This window comes from Bombyx mori, chromosome 8 (genome assembly GCF_030269925.1).
Source record: "Bombyx mori chromosome 8, ASM3026992v2".
Classification (NCBI taxonomy): Eukaryota; Metazoa; Arthropoda; class Insecta; order Lepidoptera; family Bombycidae; genus Bombyx; species Bombyx mori.
Genome location: NC_085114.1, coordinates 13,730,053 through 13,751,436, shown reverse-complemented (window position 1 = coordinate 13,751,436; position 21,384 = coordinate 13,730,053). Strand labels below are relative to the sequence as shown.

General features: G+C 39.1%; 1 protein-coding gene across 1 annotated transcript; it reads left to right on the top strand.

The window, feature by feature from the left end:
- The first annotated feature begins 257 nt into the window (after positions 1 to 257).
- Positions 258 to 21,014, top strand: LOC101742146 (membrane-bound alkaline phosphatase-like). The gene is made up of 9 exons (XM_004923635.5): positions 258 to 467; positions 7,030 to 7,106; positions 10,194 to 10,367; positions 11,237 to 11,429; positions 12,730 to 12,893; positions 13,886 to 14,219; positions 16,519 to 16,724; positions 17,450 to 17,558; positions 19,422 to 21,014. The coding sequence occupies exons 1-9, from the start codon at positions 386 to 388 to the stop codon at positions 19,613 to 19,615; spliced, it is 1,533 nt and encodes a 510-aa protein (XP_004923692.2). The 5' UTR covers positions 258 to 385; the 3' UTR covers positions 19,616 to 21,014.
- Positions 21,015 to 21,384: the final 370 nt, after the last annotated feature.

Below are 21,384 nucleotides of genomic sequence, written 5' to 3'. Positions count from 1 at the left end.
GCAAAATAATAATAGAGTAACTACCAGACTAATAATTTTTTTTTTTTTTTTATATTAAAATGTAATAGGATATGTGTATTATAATGTAGCACTAATGGAACGGTTTTCTATGAAATATATTCACGTGCGTTACAAGGCTACGCCGCATTCAGATCAAGGGTGTGAACTAATAAAAATTGTAGCAACAATGGCGACTCAATGCACGTCGCGGTTTCGATTGAACCGCTCTTTTAAATACGATTGTATTCAAGAATGCAGTTTAGTATCATATTTTATGTACACTAGTTAAGACCACGAGAATGCGGGTGGGTGGTTAAAATTTCACAAACAAACAAAAAAAAAACTAGTTTTTTGTATAAAAGTGTAAAAAGAATTTGTGTCCAAAATGAATTTGTGGATAATTCTCATTGTTTGTTGGTACGGAATTTTGTGTGAAGTCGGATGTCGGAGTGTCCATAGATACAAACGTGAGTTGACGTTGATTGCAAAACAAATTGGCTTTTGAGGTCATTGACACACTGAACAAGTATTAGGTAATCTGTGCTCGGTGTATTACAAATATAACAGATACCTATTGCCAAATTCTTAGCTCTAAAACTCTGTCTCGCTCACACCCTTCATAAAGTTTATGAGTGCGAACGAGATAAATCATTATTCATCCTACACGTATACATTTTGTTTTACGTTTCATATATGAAATTCGAATTTTAAGTAGTCATAAATGTTTGTATGTTTAATTATACTTCCGACATGCTGTGACAGTTTCTGGCTTGATATTAATCGTGACTTGTTCTGAATTGGCTTCCTATATCCTTATTTATATTCAATCCTGCAGTGGACAATAAACGCTTGTAATAAATAAATTATTTGATCAATCGAAAACGTTGACGGAACTAGATTCAAAATCTAAAAGGTCTAATTTAGAAGCACTTAAGACTAAATACATTTATGGCCACTTTTATGAGAAGCGGTGCATATTATCTTCTTCTTCTGAGTCGTTATCTTCATAGCTTGAGAGTTGTTGTAGTTTGAACACTCATTTCTCGTTGCAGACTTCTTCTCCAAATGTCTCTATCTTCGGTGCTATATAGAAGCACATTGTTAAGAGATGCTATCAGAGCCCACTGAGTTTCTCGCCGGATCTTTTCAGTGGGTCGCGTTTCCGATCCGGTGGTAAATTCTGCAAAGCACTGCTTTTGCTACGGTTAGTGTTAGCAACGACGTTAGGTTTGAGTCCCGTGAGCTACTAGTTAAGGTTACGCTGAAATGATCTCTCAAGAAAAAAAAAAGAAACATGCTATGCATGCATATAAACAGTCTTGACTAACGAATAGATGATCCATCACGTGGTCTTTTGGCGTCGACATGATTAAAGCTGTTTATATTCACACATTTTTTTAAAGGCCTAATTGCTGGTAGCATAAGGGTGGTAGCCAAATTCCAGTAACGCTAACAAGTAGGTGCGCTCACGGGGCTCAAACCTGACGACGTTGCTAACACGAACCCTAGCAAGAGCAGTGCTTCGCAGAATCTACCACCGGATCGGAAACGCGACCCACTGAGAAGATCCGGCGAGAAACTCAGTGGGCTGTGTCTGTGGGTTAATTTACGCGTCGAGCCCTTCGTCGCAAGCGACGGGTTCGATGAGAACGATGACCGGTAAATCCACCTTTCAAATTGGAATGCATGACTGCATTGACGGTCGGAGTACACTGGTATAATACTCAAATATGAGGGCTGCTCATTCTCCAGTGAATCTCTTAGTCGCCTTCTAAGACACCGATAGGAATAGATGGACTGGTGTCATTGATATCGGTATTATCGTTGTATAACACCAAGTCGTGATTGCGTATGAGAATAGTCTCTTTCCGCTTGGCTTACATTCTATTTCAATTGAGGTCAAGTCTTTTAGCACTCATTGTAGTAAACATGACTTTTTTTCATTAAAATAAAAGTAAATAAAACCTTTTTTGCGATTAAAAAAAATATGGAAACAATTAGAAAACCCTTTTATCTTCTTATTCTTCTTCGTCGCTTTCTTCATTACTGAAGGTCGTGTCTTTGAAACTTGACCGTGGCCTGTCTCGTGAGCTGTTTCCACCTCGTCCGGTCCTCAGCTTCTCGAATGGCGGTTGCGATTGGCAGCCCAGTTAGGGTGGTTATTTGGTCATACCAGCGGCTAGGTGATCGACCGCGGAGTCTCTTTTCTTCTATTTTGCCCGTCACAATCACTTTGTCCAAGTTATCTGACTGTCGGCAGGCAATGTGACCGAAGTAGCTGAGGATCCGATCCCCTTTACAAGGTATGAAATCAGTGTTCGAAAATAAATATAAACAATGCATTTTTCATCAGATTTCACATGAAGTTTTCTGAAGTTTCTGTTTCCGCCATACTCGGCTTAAACTTGTTGATATCATGATAATTCGATTAAATAGTGTATTGTTCTTGATAATGAATCGTGAGAAAAAATTATCAACTTACAGATCACATTTACCGATCTGTTCTCAAAATAATTTTATTGTTCTCATTATTAATTGAAGTCGTAATGAAATATAAATCGAGCAGATTGTGAATAATACAATCCTCGTTTTTAGATGATTTAATGATGATGATTTTTAGATGGTTTTTATTATGTAGGTGGGATCACCCATTTAGTATTAGTTTAGGACGTATGGATATAAAATGCAATTGGAACTGGGACGTCATGTCTAAAGTTGGTTTGCGATATTCATATCCTGATGTCTGTTTGCTAGGGTAAGTTAAGACTTCATATATTTCTTATTTATTTTAATTAGAATTCCTTATTATGGAACGAATCATTGATGGCTTGGAACGTAGACTCTGCCACCAGCGACTTTTTTTTATAAAGCTTCATAGTTCTATAAATGCTAAGATTAAAAAAAAATTAAGGTTTGGTATCTTCAAATTCTTTTATTATGCATTTAATCAATAATAATGAATATTATATAAAAAAAAATTTATTGCCCGTGTAGGCAGACGAGCATACGGCCCACCTGATAGTGAGTGGTTATCGTCGCCCATGGACTTCAGCAATGCCAGGGGCAGAGCCAAGCTGCTGCCTACCGAAACCTTACCTTAACCGAGCCTTATTTCAATTAAATTAATTAATTAAATTACAAATTAACTTCCCAAAGTAACAACAGATACAGAGAAAGAGAGTGTACTTTATTGCACGCTAAAACACAATTAAGATTGAATAACAGTCAACAGGTTTATTCATTGTTATGAGTAATTAATTGTAAGAATAATTGTACAATAGGTGGTCTTATCGCTAAAAGCGATCTCTTTCAGACAAACGTTTTAATCTAAAGTAATTCTGAAAAAGATACAGTAGATATTTTGCGGTGTACTATTATTAAGAATATAATTCATATATATCAGTAGTCGTCGTGGCCTAAAGGATAAAACGTCCGGTGCATTCGTATGTAGCGATGCACCGGTGTTCGAATCCCGCAGGCGGGTACCAATTTTTCTAATGAAATACGTACTCAACAAATGTTCACGATTGACTTCCACGGTGAAGGAATAACATCGTGTAATAAAAATCAAACCCGCAAAATTATTATTTGCGTAATTACTGGTGGTAGGACCTCTTGGGAGTCCACACGGGTAAATACCACCACCCCGCCTATTTCTGCCGTGAAGCAGTAATGCGTTTCGGTTCGAAGGGTGGGGTAGCCGTTGTAACTATACTTGGTGGGTGGCGCATTTGCGTAATAGATGTTTATAGGCTCCAGCTTACACTCCACAACTTAACATCGGGTGGGCTGTAAGCTCGTCCGCTAAGCAATATAAGAAAAAGTTAGAAAAATGCATGCATTTTATGTAATAAATTCCAGGAGCTGCTTTACCATGGGCCGTCCTCTTTTTGTTTCTAATATTCTAATTAAAGAAGGAACAGACTCACATTCAATGACGTCTGTTAGGAGTACTCCAAGGAATTGTTCTAAGCCAATCTGTGGGTATTTGAATTTTTACCACGGCAACACGGGTCGCGATTTGACGGTGCCTTCGCGACTTCACATGTGGTCACTTTGGCTTACTTCTTGAAAGGGACGGTACGCTCATGTGTACGGTCTATGCTACGGTTTGCATTATCACTAATCCTTATCCATTTCTGCCATAAAGCTTTCTCCCTAAGTGATACGGCGTGAGTCGACGAGGTCATCGGTTCAAGTGAGTGATTAGACAGTATTTTGTTAAAATAGTACATACGGCGCCGCGGATCGCGGCACGTGTTCGACGGGCACCTCGTGCTGGTTTCCGGAGCCCTAGGCTGCCACGAGGGCGCTGGATTTGGATCGAACAGTTTCAGATAATTCTTTTACCATCACGCCGTTTGTCATTGTATTTCCTGAGCGCTGTGACGTGTCGAGGATTGAAATGAATCTTCAGTTCTCAGCGAATTTGGCAGCGTCGCTGAGATAGCCTACGGCAAAAGCATTCAAACGTGTTTTTTAGGATTAAAGAATTACTAGTGGCCCGGAGGCCCTTCCAGTTTCATCAGGACAGGTGGGCGAGCAAATGCTCAGCCAGGAGGGGTGAGATTTGCTAACAGCTGCCCGAGCGCCTCCGAAGGAGACCTAACAACTTAAGAGCAACCCCTTCGCGAATGAATCTACTACCGGATCGGAATTGCGACCCGCTGAGAAGATCAGGCTAGAAACTCAGCGAGCTGATTCATGGGTTAGGTTGCACGTCGAGCTCTTTGTTGAGTTCGACGAGCACGGCTACCGAGGTCTCTAAACCTGCCCCTAGTGTTAGAGCTGAAGGCGTCCATTCAAACGTCTATACTTATCAATGAAACGTAAAACGATACGTATTAGATCACGTTTGTGATTTAGAAATTGTTGGGCTCTTGAATATTTGTTAACGGCAGCTCTTGACCCCGTCCTAGAAGGCGCTGCACGGTTGGCTGCACGCGAGATATTGTAACGAATAAAATTACAGATTTGCAACACGTTTTACTTAAATCAACGTTTAGTTAATAAGGTTACGCGCTGGGGTTCGGGATAAATAAAAAAATCTACCGAAGTACAAGTTAACACTGTATTAGCACTTAGAACACTTAAAACACTTCACAAGCACTTTAAAATTCTAAATTCACTTCTTCTGCTACGCTTCAGGTGATCCGTTTGCTGTTTCTCTTCGAGTAGTTCCGATTACTAAACGACTGCGTGCCATCCCTGCAACGATTTTATAGCCGATGCCACATCCTAGAATCGTCGAGAATATTCCGCAAAAGTCTACTATTGTGTGTTTCCGCTATCTGACAATAGATGGCGTTGTACTTCTTGAGCGTTCTAGATGCTACTAGATCCTCCCATATTCGTTCGACTCTTCGACGATAGATGGCGTAACTCTTACCGGCGTAACGATAATTAGAATAGTGCTGATGGATCTTGTTATTTAATGGAGGGTGTCTTGTGAGTCCGCACGGGTAGGTTCCATCACCTTACCTATTTCTGCCGTGAAGCAGTAATGCGTTTCAGCTTGAAGAGTGGGGCAGCCGTTGTACTGTAAGACTTAAGACTCATGTCTCAAAGTGGGTGGGTGGCATTAACATTGTTGGTGTCTAAGGATTTCGGTATCGATGTGTTCCATGTTTTATGAGCCACTGTGAAATCGAAGATAACAGATATCATTTTGGAACTAATATGTACGTATAACTAATGACCTAATATGTAATATTTCTGGCGTGAAGTAGTAATGCGTTTCGGTTTGAAGGGTGGGGCAGCCGTTGTACTGTAAAAACTGAGAACTTAATGTGAGCTCGTCCAACCATCTAAGCTAATAAAAAATATATACTAATTGCATTGTGTAATAAATCCGCTAAAATTATACAATTTGTGTTACTCATTTTTGCGGCTGGATTATTGGAATGTCGTCTAGGCAGATGGCAGGACAGGCCCTTTACCTTGCTAGGCTAACATCTTACTCGTTACCATTTAATTGGAATTTTAGCGCACGTGTCTCAAAATGGATGGTATTACTTAATGTCTATACGTTAATACTAGATTCGCTCGGCCACATTACGTTGCTATGCAACATTGCCTCTATTTGAAGTCAGATATATTTTTATGTTGACAACGTGTGGTATCTAACTTACATAATCATATTCCATAATATCACTAAACCTTTAGACACTTATTCTCACAGAATTAAGTTGAAGCTATGTGCAGTTGCTCACATAATATGAAATATTCTCGTGTACGGCTTTTAGGGTCAATTAATACCTGAGTGAAATACTCTGAAAGAAGTTTATGAGAAATCAATAAATGGTACCGTTTCCAGAGATCTTTTCTGTCACGTACCATCCGACTTTGAAATCAAATGCCCCTAGACGATATTCCCCGAGCGCTATGACACGTTCCTCTTCAAACGAGGCTTGCGGAGAGTACTTAATGGTAGACAGCGGCAACCGCTCAACACCAGGTCTTTATGCTTTATGAAGCTCCCGCTCAGCCCCCGTAGGGACTGTTGGGTGGCGGGTGCGGGGGCGCCCGGTACTCGACTGTCGGACCGGTGGAGGGGCGGTGCAGGGTGGCTCCTGTGCGCCGCCCACGGTGTGTTTCCCGAGACGAAGTCCTTCGGGATATTCCCGGAGATGAAATCCCGTCTTATAATCAGGACGGGTACCGGCGAAGGTAGGTCTGGTGTAGCCAGTTTGGTGGAGCTCGATTGGGTTTAGTTGATAGTTGATTTTGCGGGACGAGTGCCTGGTGCGCCTTTTTCAAGGCGTAGTCTCCTGCGAGGAATTCGGGGAGGTGGAGGAACTTGGCCCTCCTCGTCTCCCTTTTCCTCTCGGGAGGCGCCGGAGTCCGACATAACCCGGTCCGTTGCCTCCCTTGACCGGGTATACGTAAATGGATGCCCCCGCGTTACAAAAAAATACTTTATGCTTGTCTGCCTACTAGAGTATAAAGGGAAAAATTGATATTTTTACCAAAAATTGGTGAGGTAATATTTCATACTAAGGTTTAAATCAATATTTCAATATTTTTCAGAAGCCCCACAAAATCTCTTCGACGAGAAGAACAAAGAACATTGGCAGCTGCAAGCGCAATGGACATTGCGTTCGAAGGTATTTCCTGTAACCTATATCTATACTCTATACTAATATTATAAAGAGGAAAGATTTGTTTGTTTGTTTGTTTGTTTGTTTGTATTGAATAGGCTCCGAAACTACTGAACCGATTTGAAAAATTCTTTCACTGTTTGGAAGCTACACTATTCCCGAGTGACATAGGCTATAATCTTTTTTGAAAAAAAATTAGGGATCCTTACTAAAACTCCAATAATGTAACCCAAGGTGTAAAAAAATTACCTATAATATTTTTTACATCGCGGGCCCTGCGAAAACTATTGATGATAGAATAAAATAATGTACTACGACTTTGTAGAACACATTATTATTCACAAAAAATGTCGCGACAGCATATGTCTACTTATTATAGTTATGCCGCAATAAGTGTTCTTTAATTTTTTTAAATAAAACAACGTCGAATATCGTTGAAATTTTTGTTAAAGACCCGAGCGGAGCCGGAGCGGACCGCTAGTATTAATATAATCTTTATATTAATACGTGAAGCAAAAACTTTGTATTCCTTTTTACAAAAATTGCGCGGAGTATGAAATTTTCTACACTTATATAGAGAAGAAGTGCACAATGCTAATATTTTTTTTAAAATAATGCATAAAAGATACATTAAATCAATAAAGAAAACATTACACACACTACATACCATGTATTTGACGCACACACGCATGCGTACTATTTATTGTCAAACTTTTGTTCTTGACGTCCGTGATCAAATTGAGAATAGATTAAGTATTGTTTGTCTTTATTAATATTTTTTTATAGTGTAGTAGCCTTGGCGAAATTTGTGATTATAGAAGTATAAAATACAATCATAATAGTGTACAAACTTACAATTCCAATTAATTATAGTCGAATTTCGACTACTGCGGGACCACTAGTATACTTAGATCAACAATATGATAATACGTAAGGCGTTTTCTGGCCCACGCTCCTTGTTTATAGTGAACGCGCCTTAAGAATACTCGTTTACCGAATCAAGGCTACGTTCATTATGACCTTTAATAATGTTTTTGAATTGTAAAAACATGCGTCTTTTAATTTCATCACTTGGTAACTAACTAACTATGAGAACTCACAGAAAATCTATACTAATATTATAAAGAGGAAAGATTTGTTTGTTTGTTTGTTTCGAATAGGCTCCGAAACTACTGGACCGATTTGAAAAATTCTTTTTCCATTAGAAGCCGACATTGTCCCTGATGAACATCGGCTACTTTTTTTTTTTTTTTTCTTTTTTTTATTTTTTTGGTTTCATGTGTGTTTTAATGTTTCCGAAGCGAAGCGAGGGCGGGTCGCTAGTCTAGTATAATGTGGTTATAGTAGCTAGTAGTATCTACGCGAGAGTTAAGGGAGCGTTACATCAGTAGCTAGAAGTCGGTAGGGTTCCGTATCTGAATCCTTAAACGAACAGTCGAAAGACTAATATTACTGTGTCATCCCTAAATCTTTTAAAAAACAAATATAATTTTACTGGTGGCAGGACCTCTTGTGAGTCCGCACGGGTAGGTACCACCACCCTGCCTATTTTTGCCGTGAAGCAGTAATGCGTTTTGGTTTGAAGGGTGGGGCAGCCGTTGTAACTATACTTGAGACCTTAGAACTTATATCTCAAGGTGGGTGGCGCATTTGCGTTGTAGATGTCTATGGGATCCAGTAACCACTTAACACCAGGTGGGCTTTGTGCTCGTCCACAAATATCAGCAATAAAAAAATTTAATCCGTGTACTCTAATATAAAAAATGTGAATGTTTGTTTATTTGTTACTCAGTCAGCAATCTGCTTTTAGATTCAATTTCGTACAAAGATACTTTGTAAAAAACTGGATAAAACGGATGGATACGGCTTACGGATTTCTTAATTAAATATACTTTTAGTGCTTAGTCTCCCAGTATCATTACGTTTCGAATAATTTACAGTTTTCTTGATTAATTGGACAGTGCCGACTGTATCTGTTATAATAAATACAGGCTATGTTCCGATTGGCACTACGAGCACTGTAAGGTGTGACGTCAATTTGGTATAATAATATACTATACTATCTGTTATAATAAATACAGGCTATGTTCCGATTTGCACTACGAGCACTGTAAGGTGTGACGTCAATTTGGTATAATAATATACTATACTATCTGTTATAATAAATACAGGCTATGTTCCGATTTGCACTACGAGCACTGTATGATGTGGTGTCAATTTAGTATAATAATATACTATACTATCTGTTATAATAAATACAGGCTAAGTTCCGATTTGCACTACGAGCACTGTAAGGTGTGACGTCAATTTGGTATAATAATATACTATACTATCTGTTATAATAAATACAGGCTATGTTCCGATTTGCACTACGAGCACTGTAAGGTGTGACGTCAATTTAGTATAATAATATACTATACTATCTGTTATAATAAATACAGGCTATGTTCCGATTTTCACTACGAGCACTGTAAGGTGTGACGTCAATTTGATATAATAATATACTATACTATCTGTTATAATAAATACAGGCTATGTTCCGATTGGCACTACGAGCACTGTAAGGTGTGACGTCAATTTGGTATAATAATATACTATACTATCTGTTATAATAAATACAGGCTAAGTTCCGATTTGCACTACGAGCACTGTATGATGTGGTGTCAATTTAGTATAATAATATGTACCTACTACGAAGCCATTCCATTGCAGTCAGCTATACTAAACCATCTAAAAATATTTTGCTGTGAATTTAGCAATGATTTTGTATTTTTTATAAGTTAAAGTTTTTTATAAGGTACTATTTTTTAAATCCTTTAGCAATTTCTGCAAAATATGTGAAAATAAGCTAAGCACTAAAATGTTTAAATTACATTAATTCGCGTGTTTTTAATCAGTATATATTATGTATGTTGTGTTGTGTTTAGAGTTTGATTGTTATTTAACAAAAGGCGAGCTATACAGCCGTCAATTTCAAGGACAAACTTCCTATCTTAATCATTTTTCAGAACTGAATAGAAGGTAATAGGAGGCTCGACACGGCTTTTGGAAATTCATGTAACCGTCTTAATTAGTGTTTTAAAAATGTTACAGGTTTTAGCTCCTTTAAACAAGAAAGTAGCTAAGAATGTCATCTTATTTCTTGGGGACGGCATGAGCATTACAACGCTCGCCGCCACGAGAGCATACCTCGGCCAGCAGCGGGGACTAAATGGTGAAGAGCTCAAACTGAGTTTCGAAATTTTCCCGTACACCGGCTTAGCTAAGGTACGTGAATAGAAATGGCCCACTGAGTTTCTCGCCGGATCTTGTCAGTGGGTCGCGATTCTGATCCGGTGGTCGATTCTGCGAAGCACTGCTCTTGCTAAAGCTAGTTGAAGTCGTCGTGGCCTAAAAGATAAGACGACCAGTGCAATCGAGCGATGCATCGATGTTCGAATCCCGAAGACAAGTTACAGATTTTTTCTAATGAAATACGCACACAACAAATGTTCACGATTGACTTACACGGTGAACGAATAACATCTTACTTATGGTAGGACGTCTTGTGAGTCCGTACGGGTAGGTACCACCAGCCTGCCCATTTCCGCCATGAAGCAGTAATGCGTTTCGTTTTGAAGGGTGGGGCAGCCGTTGTAACTATACTGAGACCTTAGAACTTATATCTCAAGGTGGGTGACGGCATATACGTTATAGATGTCTATGGGCTCCGGTAACCACTTAACACCAGGTGGGCTGTGAGCTCGTCCACCCACCTAGGCAATAAATAAAAATTAGCAAATTCTCTCAGGTTAAGCCCGTCTTACTCGTCCGCGAGAACATGGAATAACCCCTTTGTTTTAAGTATATTATATAGAAAATATAGTATACTATATAGAAAATTTAGTATATTATAAAATATAGTATACAGAAAAGATTCGCTCCTGCTTGCTAGATTCGAACACCAGCATAATGGCATCGGTCGATAAGAATGTTGTGTTGTGTGTTATTATAAATGCATACAATATTTTATTCTCAATTTACCTACCACAGCACTCTGTACTCTCCTGTTTGACTGACAGAGAGCACCTTAAGTACTAAGTTCGCTACTGTTTCATTAACGAAATTAACATTAGTAAAATTCTCCAAAATTCCAGACGTATTGTGTAGATAATAACGTAGCGGACTCTGCGTGTAGTGGTACCGCGTATCTGACTGGAGTGAAGGCCAACAGTGGAACTGTAGGTCTTACCGCCGCCGTCAAGAGAGGAGACTGCGAAGGACAAATTGAAGGCAGACATTCTGTCACCGGACTTATGGATTGGGCGCAACGGGCCGTCAAATCTACTGGTAAAACATACATATTTAGAATGCTCTTACATTTGGAGTGCTCGAGATGATACCGGCATCTCGTTTTTACCATCGCACCGCCCGCCACCGGAGTAGAGTTCGTCCATACTACCTGGAGCCACTGCGGTCATCCACAGTGCGTTTCCAGATGTCTTTTTTGCCACGTACCATCCGGCTATGAAATGAGCTCCCCTCCATGGTGTTTCCCGAGCGCTATGACATGTCCTTCTACAAACGAGGCTTGTGGAGAGTATTAAGCGGTAGGAAGCGGCTTGGCTCTGCCTCTGGCATTGCTGAAGTCCATGGGCGACGGTAACCACTCACCATGAGGTGGGCCGTATGCTCGTCAGCCTAAAAGGGCAATAAAAAAAATAATTATGTATAAATGTTGTTTAAGAACAACAAAAAACACGCTAAAATAGCAAAACACATTAACAATTAATTTCGTCCTTTATCCTGTTATTAGTGGTCAGGTTATTAAAGCGTATTAATAAAATAATTGTTTCATCTTCGGTCCTTGGTACGTGTGAAACATTTAAGGTTAATCAAACGTTTGTAGTCGGTGGCGATGATGTTCAAAGCTTATGTCACAAACAGACAAACCAACAAACAATATAATATACATACATGCAGTGTATAGGAAACAGAAACGGTAATTACTAACTCTAAAGTAAAACTCAAAGTTTCAAAATCTCTAGAGCTAAAGTTTACAAACAATTCACGAAATTCTACCACACTAGAGTTCAAGGGGATGAGTTAATAAGCTCAAGCCAATGTCAATTTCAAATAGTAGGTACAGATATCATTCAGTAGAATCATTTGCGCCGTATCTTCTCAGCGGGTCGCGGTTCCGATCCGGTAGTAGATTCATTCGCGAAGCAGCTGCTCTTGAGTTGTTAGGTCGCTTTTGGAGGCGCTCAGGTAGTTGTTAGCAAATCCTGGCTGAGCCTTTGCTCGCCTACCTGTCCTGGTGAAACTGTAAAGGCCTCCGGGCCACCAGTAATCCTTCAAGTTATCTTTCCTTCATAAAAAAACAATCACTTAATCAATGTATGTACGTATGTAGTCACGTTACTTAATATAAATTAAATTACATTTTTAGATAAGTTAATTTTTTTTATTGTTTTGATTGGTGGACGAATTCACGGCCGACTTGATGTTAAGGGGTTATCGGAGCCCACAAACATCTACAACGTAAATGCCGCCACCTACCTCGAGACATGAGGTCTAAGTTATCAGTTTTTCAGGTGCCTCAGCCTTCAAACCGAAAGAAATTCAACAATTACTGATTAAATTCCAGGTCTCGTGACCACAACACGAGTGACCCACGCCACTCCCGCCGCCGCATACGCTCATTCAGCCGATAGGAGATGGGAAGCTGACACCGATCTTCCAAGCAAAGGCCCTCGCTGCGATGACATAGCGACGCAATTAGTTAGAGGACGTATCGGCAGTAAAATTGATGTAAGGCTTCAATTACTCTACCAGCCTTTCCCAAAGTGGGCGATAACGCCCCCTTTTGGGCGCTGCAGGCCTAATGGGGGGCGGTAAGAGACCCAGAAAAAAATTGGGGCGTTGTGTAGAGGCTTGGGAGGCGATTTGTAATTTCATCTTAGAGGACTTTTAGACACCGACTAAGCTCTCGCTATAGTGGTTTTTAAGTGAAAAAAAGGGGGCGATAAAAATAATTTATTCTCAAAGTGGATAGTAGACAAAATAAGTTTGGGAACCACTGCTCTAGACGGTTCAACTTTCCCGCAGTCTACATAAACTAGTGCTATATGGTGATCGGAGCCCATGGACTAAGTGAATGTAACTATGTAACTGCCTACCATGAGATACGAGGTACAGCCGTTGTTCATACTCCCGGGATGTTTTTTCCATAAAATCATCAAAGCACGAAAGCTAGTACGTGAGCCCAGACAATGTATGTTTTTTATTTGTCGTGTCGTCGTGGCCTAAAGGATAAGTCATCCGGTGTGTTCGTATCTAGCGATGCAACGGTGTTCGAATCCTGCAGGCGGGTACCAATTTTTCTAATGAAATACGTACTTATCAAATTTTCACGATTGACTTCCACGGTGAAGGAATAGCGTCGTGTAATAAAAATCAAACTCGGAAAATTATAATTTACGTAATTACTGGTGGTAGGACGTCTGGTGAGTTTGTACGGGTATGTACCACCACCCTGCCTATTTCTGCCGTGAAGCAGTAATTTGTTGTACTATACATGCCTTAGAACTCATATATATCAAGGTAGGTGGCGGCATTTACGTTGTAGATGTCTATGGGCCCCGGTGACGACTGAACATCAGGTGGGCCGTGAGCTCGTCCAGCAACCTAAGCAATAGAAAAAAACATCGGAATATTCGAGAAATGTCCGTTTGTAAACATGTATTGGACATGTTCACAGTTTCAGTGTTTTATGTATTTAGATTATTTTAAATCGTTCACAGGTGGTCCTTGGTGGAGGTCGACACAATTTCTATCCTAAAAACGAGATAGACCCCGAAGGATACTCCGGTTATCGAAGCGATGGTGTCAATCTAGCAAGGGAATGGTTGATTAAGAAGAAATCGCAGGGACGCACCCCGAAATACCTTTACAATAGAAACGACTTACTGAATCTTAAAGTCAACGAATACGACAGCTTATTAGGTTTGTTCAGCCCTGATCACATGCCGTATCATTTGGAAGCTGACGGTGATGATCCGACGCTGACGGAAATGACTAGGAAAGCCATTGAAATGCTGTCGAAAAACAAAAACGGATTTTTCTTGTTCGTTGAAGGTACGTAGCTACTGGGCCCGCGGCTTCGCCTGCAACAAAATGCAATTTTATATTAAAACATAAAAGCCATAAGACGATTCAGAAAGCTAATTACATACGTAAGTTGATTTCAGTTGAATATATTATACATATACACATACATTCTATGTTATAATATACATAGATTTCACATCAATCGACCTATGGTGCAAAAGATAAAAATCTCTAAGTTCACTAAAATCACAAAAATGTTCGTCAGTTTTTTTTCCTACGTACTCTAGTAATCTCGAGGGGTCATACTAGATTCATCGAGTAAGTGAGCTCACAGGACTCTAATCTGGTGACGTTGCTAACACTAGCCTCAGCAAGAGCAGTGCTTCGCAGAATCTACTATCGGATCGAAAACGCGACCCACTGAAAAGATTCGCCGGAGTAGTCATATCGCTCTTTATATGTGTACAAAGTTTCACATCAATTGGGCTAACAGTTCTCGAGTTTTAGATGAACATATTACACTCATACATTCACTTCATATGTATAAACTGAAGGTGTTTAGAGAAATTAAATTTAGGTTGGTTTCGTAATTATCAGTATACAACGATCTAAATGGTAGGATATGAAAACTGGTCAGCAACTTCGGCTTCATTCTATAAGATCCCTTTGCCTCGAATCGATACTATGAAGAAGAAAATATCAAGCAATTTTATCCTGTTAACCGCCTATAATTCGACTCGAGGACAAATTTGTAAGGAATTGTGTTTGGTAGTTTGAACATAAAAGTAGCAACAGGAAAATTCATTTCCTCCTTTTAAGTACTCACGTTGGAATAGGAAGCCAACCGTGGATTGCTTCCTCTAAATCAACTTCGAAACTATTTTCTTCTATTTATGGTTAGCAATTGAACAGCAACAACTAAGCGATAGTAATCGTAACGACCATTATTTTTGTGAAATATGAGTGATCACCAAATTTCAGAGAAACTTTCAATGTTTGAGTGTATGTTTAGGTAAAATAAGATAGAACATTTTAATACACACACTGAAACACAATTGACGTTGAAAATAAATAATTGTTTACTGGTGGTAGGACCTCTTGTGAGTCTGCGCGGGTAGGTACCACCACCCTGCCTATTTCTGCCGTGAAGCAGTAATGCGTTTCGGTTTGAAGGGCGGGGCAGCCGTTGTAACTATACTTGAGACCTTACAACTTATATCTCAAGGTGGGTGGCGCATTTACGTTGTAGATGTCTATGGGCTCCAGTAACCACTTAACATCAGGTGGGCTGTGAGCTCGTCCACCCATCTAAGCAATAAAAAAAAAAAACCCTGCCTATTTCTGCCGTGAAGTAGTAATGCGTTTCGGTTTGAAGGGCGGGGCAGCCGTTGTAACTATACTTGAGACCTTGGAACTTATATCTCAAGGTGGGTGGCGCATTTACGTTGTAGATGTCTATGGGCTCCAGTTACCACTTAACACCAGGTGGGCTGTGAGCTCGTCCACCCATTGTTTATCAACTAGATTTGATTCATTAAAACTGAACTGCTATGTGTACTGATTTGGTGGAGTGGTATTTTTTGCTGTCTGCTGGGCCGAGGTTCGTGGGTTCGGTTCCTACGTGGGGCAAACATTCGTGTGACAAACAAACGAGTATGCTCTTCGTCTGAATGTTTAAGTCCTGTATATACTATATATACAACACCACACCACACCGTAAATGCCGATTACCGTATTTGCTGGTCTTTGATTACTTAATAGACTTAGTTAGGTCTCGTATATCTATATATTAATACGTGAAGCAAAAACTTTGTATCCCTTTTTACGAAAATTGCTCGGACGGAGGAGTATGAAATTTTCCACACTTATAGAGAATATACAGAAGTGCACAATGCTAATATTTTTTAAAAATAATGCATTAAAGATACATTAAATCAATAAAGAAAACATCACACACACTACCATGTATTTGACACACACACATATACTCTTTGTTAATTGTCAAAATTTTGTTATTGCTTAAAGTCTGTAGTCAAATTGAGAATAGGTTAATATTGTTTATCTTTAATATTACGAGCATTTGTCTATAGTGTAGTCTTGGCGAAATCTGTAACAATAGGACCATAATAATGTTGAAACTTATAAATTCAATTAATTATAGTCGAATTTCGACTACTGCGGGAGCACTAGTAAAACTAAAAATAGCCGACATACCGCCAACCTTTAATACCTTTCAAAACAATTTAAATTGCGTACGCAAAAGCTTCAAGAATCATCGTCTCATTAACATGTATAGTACCATTCGTCCACGAGCTTTTTAATTTAGGTGGAAGAATAGACACGGCGCATCACGAAACGAAAGCTCGCAAAGCTTTGGATGAGACAGCAGAGTTCGCGAAAGCCGTTGAAGCGGCCGTCAGGATGGTGGACGCCGAAGAGACCCTAATCGTTGTGACATCGGACCACAGTCATACGATGACATACAGTGGATACAGTAAGAGAGGCACCGATATCCTAGGATTTACCAATAAGGTAATTTCTGTTTTATGAACCACGAATTAGTTTTAGGGTCCATTGACGCTTAAAGAAATAGCTATCGAAATATTATAAGTGTTTATAAAATAGTGTGATTGACTTATTTATTTCTCAGTGAAAGTTTTCCGCTAATATGGTAGTAAATAACAAGCCACACATGTAACAGCTTCACAAAAACACGAAGGGACTATGGCTATATGAATCTAAGTCGTTGAATTTTTATCAACTATACAGATCACCTTTGCGATCAATCTGGCGGAGGCAATTTTTCAGGAGCTACGTCTATTTTATTGCGCTAGACGGGTAGGCAGGCTAATAAGCCTATCTGTTGTTAATCATAGACATCAAATTATATTTGGCCATGAGTTCGAAGTCAACAGGTGGGCCGTATGCTCGTCTGCCTACAAAGGCAATAAAAAAAAAAAGTCACAATTGAATTGTATAACGACAATCCTACCTTTTTTAATAATTTAGGAAGGTTGAAAGGGTAGGATGCGATAGGATGCGATAGAATTCTGTTAACTGCGCATTTATTTTTACACGATCTTGATAGCGTCATCGTGAATTTTGTTTATTAACCATGTATTTCTTTAGAAAAATTACTACCTTTTTGTAGGATTTGAACAACGACATAGTCGCAACGCTTAAAGCGAATTCACCAAGCGTACCTAATTTACGTGAGTTAAAACAGTTCTTTTCAAGATTATAATTATTTTTTTCAGCTGAACGCATCAGACAGTCTTCCGTATACAACATTAAGCTACGCCAACGGCCCGGGATATAAGCCACACGAGAAGTTTTTGAGACACAATCTTATGCTTGACGATATAAGTGAGTGTTTATCTAATCTATTATAATACTAGCTGACTCGGCAGACTTCGTAATGCCTCAATCGATAAATAAAATACCTAAAGTTTTGTATAAAATAAACTTAAAACAAACAAAAGGAATCTGTCCGACGGAGGGGACATCTAAGGGAAAGCAAATTTCTTATTTTTATTTAATTCCGAGTATTGTCTTATTTATCTACCTTTTAAACCTTCTCTGGACTTCCACAAATAATTCAAGGCCGAAATTAGGCAAATCGGTCCAGCCGTTTTCGAGTTTTAGCGAGATTAACGAACAGCAATTCATTTTTATTTATAGAGATTATATTGTTAATAGTCCCATTTGTAGTACATCTATGAGCTTCATTATGTAGATGTGTGTTATAGTTATTAGATAGCCTAAAGAGCTATTCCAATTACGCGTTGAACGGTAGGTGAGCTCACGGGCTCAACCTGAGAGAGTTGTAACACTGGCCCTAGCAAGAGCAGTGCTTCGCTGAATCTACCACCGGATCGGAAACGCGACCCACTGAGAAGATCCGGCGAGAAACTCAGTTGGGGTCTATACAACAATTAACGAAAACATATTTTGAAGTCGTCGTGGCCTAAAGGATAAGACGTCCGGTGCATTCGTGTTGAGCGATGCATCGGTGTTCGAATCTCAGGCGAGTACCAATTTTTCTTATGAAATACGTAATCGACAAATGTTCACGATTGACTTAATAAAATAAAATCAAACCCGTAAAACTATAATTTGCCATATAAAAAAAATGCCACATATGTATGAAGCTGTTTCATGTTGAAACAATGTTACGCGAGTAAAAAATTAATTTTAGATTCAAACGGAAATTCGTTTATTTGAATTGAGTCACAAAAGTTTCATTTAGTTAAATTTTATATAAAGGGGAAATGTGGATACGGAAAAGTGACAGTCAGCGGAAACATAAATTCTATGGTATTCTACAGAACGTAGTTCGCATTATACAAATATTACCGACGAATTTCTTAAATCTGAATTTTGTGTGAATAAAATTTTTGTGGGGACATTTTCGCTTACAATGCGTAAGTAATCGACCGTGATAAATTCCAAGTCGAAACGGTGATAATAAATCCCCAGATATGGGCGTAAATTATTTATTCCACATTTACCGGTTCCAAGCCAGGATTACATTCTGATAAGGACGCCGGAAATACATACGAGATAAGAACACAATAGACTTTGAATATTGTTAGCATATTTCAATTTTTATGATTATCTATTTTTTGTTTATTATATAACCGCTATGCACCTCCACTCACATCTGGACTACTAACTCCCTTGGACTGTACCCTATGTCCTTCTTCACACAAGGATCGAAAACCTCAGCTGTCGGTGAGACCTATTGCCGTAGAAATTCTCGTCACAGCTCTCGAACCACAATTGCCATTCAGAGCATTTTGAAACGACTACTTAGCGGGAAAACGAGAGGCGAACGTGTAGCAATAGTTGTTAATATTTTTTTTCCTACCTAACCTACCCACCCTTGAGAGGCTATTTCAGCGTAACCTTAACTAGTAGGTGAGCTCACGGGGCTCAAACCGGAGTGATTCTGACCCTAGCAAGAGCAGTGCTTCGCAGAATCTACCATCGGATCGGAAACGCGACCCACTGAGAAGATCCGGCGAGAAACTCAGTGGGCTGTGTCTGTGGGTTAATTCGCTCGTCGAGCCCTTCGTCGCAAGCGACGGGTTCGATGAGGACGGTGACCGGTACTTGTGGTACCTAAAAGCTCCGTTAATGGATCTGGAGGATCCGTAATGAAGTGCATTGGGCATTGTTGTTAAAAATATGAGACCATTAAAATATATTTTCAATATTTATCCTCAGATCATCTGAACTTCACCTATCCATCGCTGGTGCCCATAGTTCGCGAGACCCACGGCGGAGAGGATGTCGCTGTCTACGCCACGGGACCATGGTCTCATCTCTTCACCGGCAACTACGAACAGAATTATCTTCCTCATGCGATCGCCTACGCAGCTTGCATTGGAAACGGCCTGACGTCGTGTCAATCGCTATAAAGGACAATGCCCATTTTCTTTGGGCGTTTGGGCCCCTAAAAAAAGTTATCGTGTCATTATGGTTTTAACTTAATTTTATAGACAAAGAAATATCGTTTCTTAATCAGAAAACGATTTTTATATTCTCAACCAGGTTTAAGAGAAATCTGTTTTTTTCTGCAGCTAAAATTAAGTTGTTATTTGTGTTCTTCGAAATCAAGAATCGCACTCATAATTATTTACACTGTTAAATAAGTTAACTGTGGTTAATGTTGCTAGAAATAAGCCCTTATGTAAATTATTATTGTTATAATATCCTCATAATAACAATAATAAAATGAAGGTGGTTTCTGAGAATGGACTTCATTGACCCTTCTTCCGGAAATGAAAATCCTTGTGACTTGTGATATTTAAATCTGAATTCAAATTTGAATTTGTATTTTCTCGAGTAAATAAATGAACGTGCCGAAAACAATGATTCAATTAACATGTTTAAAATATTTTGCGTAATTTTTACACGTGCCTCAAATTGTTGAAATGAGTGAAGTATTTAATCTGTGTGTTCCGTATAAGTTATAATAGTAAGATCTGATATCCAATATTGGAATGATTTAAATTAAAAATATTCCAAATTGTAATTTATATTGTAATTGTTGTATTACGATTACGCGGTCATGTTAACGAAAATATTTCTGTAATTTGTTTGCGATTTATTGAAATGGTAGATAGATCCTACTTTATGTTTCTGAGTGTGGTGAGTATTTATAATGTCTTCTGAGCTTGACTAACTAATTGGACTCAATTAGTAAGTTGTCGTGGCCTAAAGGATAAGACGTCCGGTGCATTCGTGTTGAGCGATGTAACGGTGCTCGTATCCCACAGGCGGGTACCAGTTTTTTTTTTTTCTAATGAAATACTTACTCAACATATGTTCACGATTGACTTCCACGATGAAGGAATAGCATCGTGTAATTAAAATTATTATTTGCGTAATTATTGGTGGTAGGACCTCTTGTGAGTCCGCACGAGTAGGTACCACCACCCTGCCTATTTCTGTCGAGAAGCAGTAATGCGTTTTGGTTTGAAGGGTGCGGCAGCCGTTGTAACTATACTGACACCTTATAACTAATAACTTATATCTCAAGGTGGGTGGCACATTTATGTTGTAGATTTCTATGGGCTCCAGTAACCACTTAACACCAGGTGGGCTGTGAGCTCGTCCACCCATTTAAGCAATAAAAAAAACCTATTTCTTTGACAGGTGAATATGCTAGCAATTCAAAGCTGTTTAAAATTCCTGATTTTATTATTATTTTGTAAATTAAAACATTTAGAAAATACGTGATTATATTAAAGTATTTAGACATAAGTTTGTAAGTGTTCATTTTGTAATTTTGTAAATAAATGATAGTCATACTTATTTTTGATTTTGCGCCATGTGATAATGAAGTACACCCATTTAATGAAATTACCTACTGTATTAAAAACTTAAAACACTTTACAAACACTTTAAAACTCTCAATTCGTTTCTTCCGCTTCGCTTCAGGTGATCCGTTCGCTGTTTCTCTTCGAGTAGTTCCGATTATTGACTGACTGCCTGCCATCTCTGCAACGCTTTTATAGTCGATACCACATCCTTAGAATTATCGAGAATATTCCATACATTTCGAGTATTGTGTTTCCGCTCCCTGACAATAGATGGCGTTGTACTTCTCGAGCGTTCTAGGTGCTAATAGATCCTTCGATATTCGTTCAACTATTCGGCGATAGATCGCGTTACTCTTACCGGC

Bases quoted from the DNA above. Each gene is read 5' to 3' on its own strand.
- LOC101742146 (XM_004923635.5), top strand. From the start codon at position 386: ATGAATTTGTGGATAATTCTCATTGTTTGTTGGTACGGAATTTTGTGT. The intron at 468-7,029 runs GTGAGTTGACGT...AATATTTTTCAG, and splicing joins GAGTGTCCATAGATACAAAC to AAGCCCCACAAAATCTCTTC. The intron at 12,894-13,885 runs GTAAGGCTTCAA...AATCGTTCACAG, and splicing joins GTATCGGCAGTAAAATTGAT to GTGGTCCTTGGTGGAGGTCG.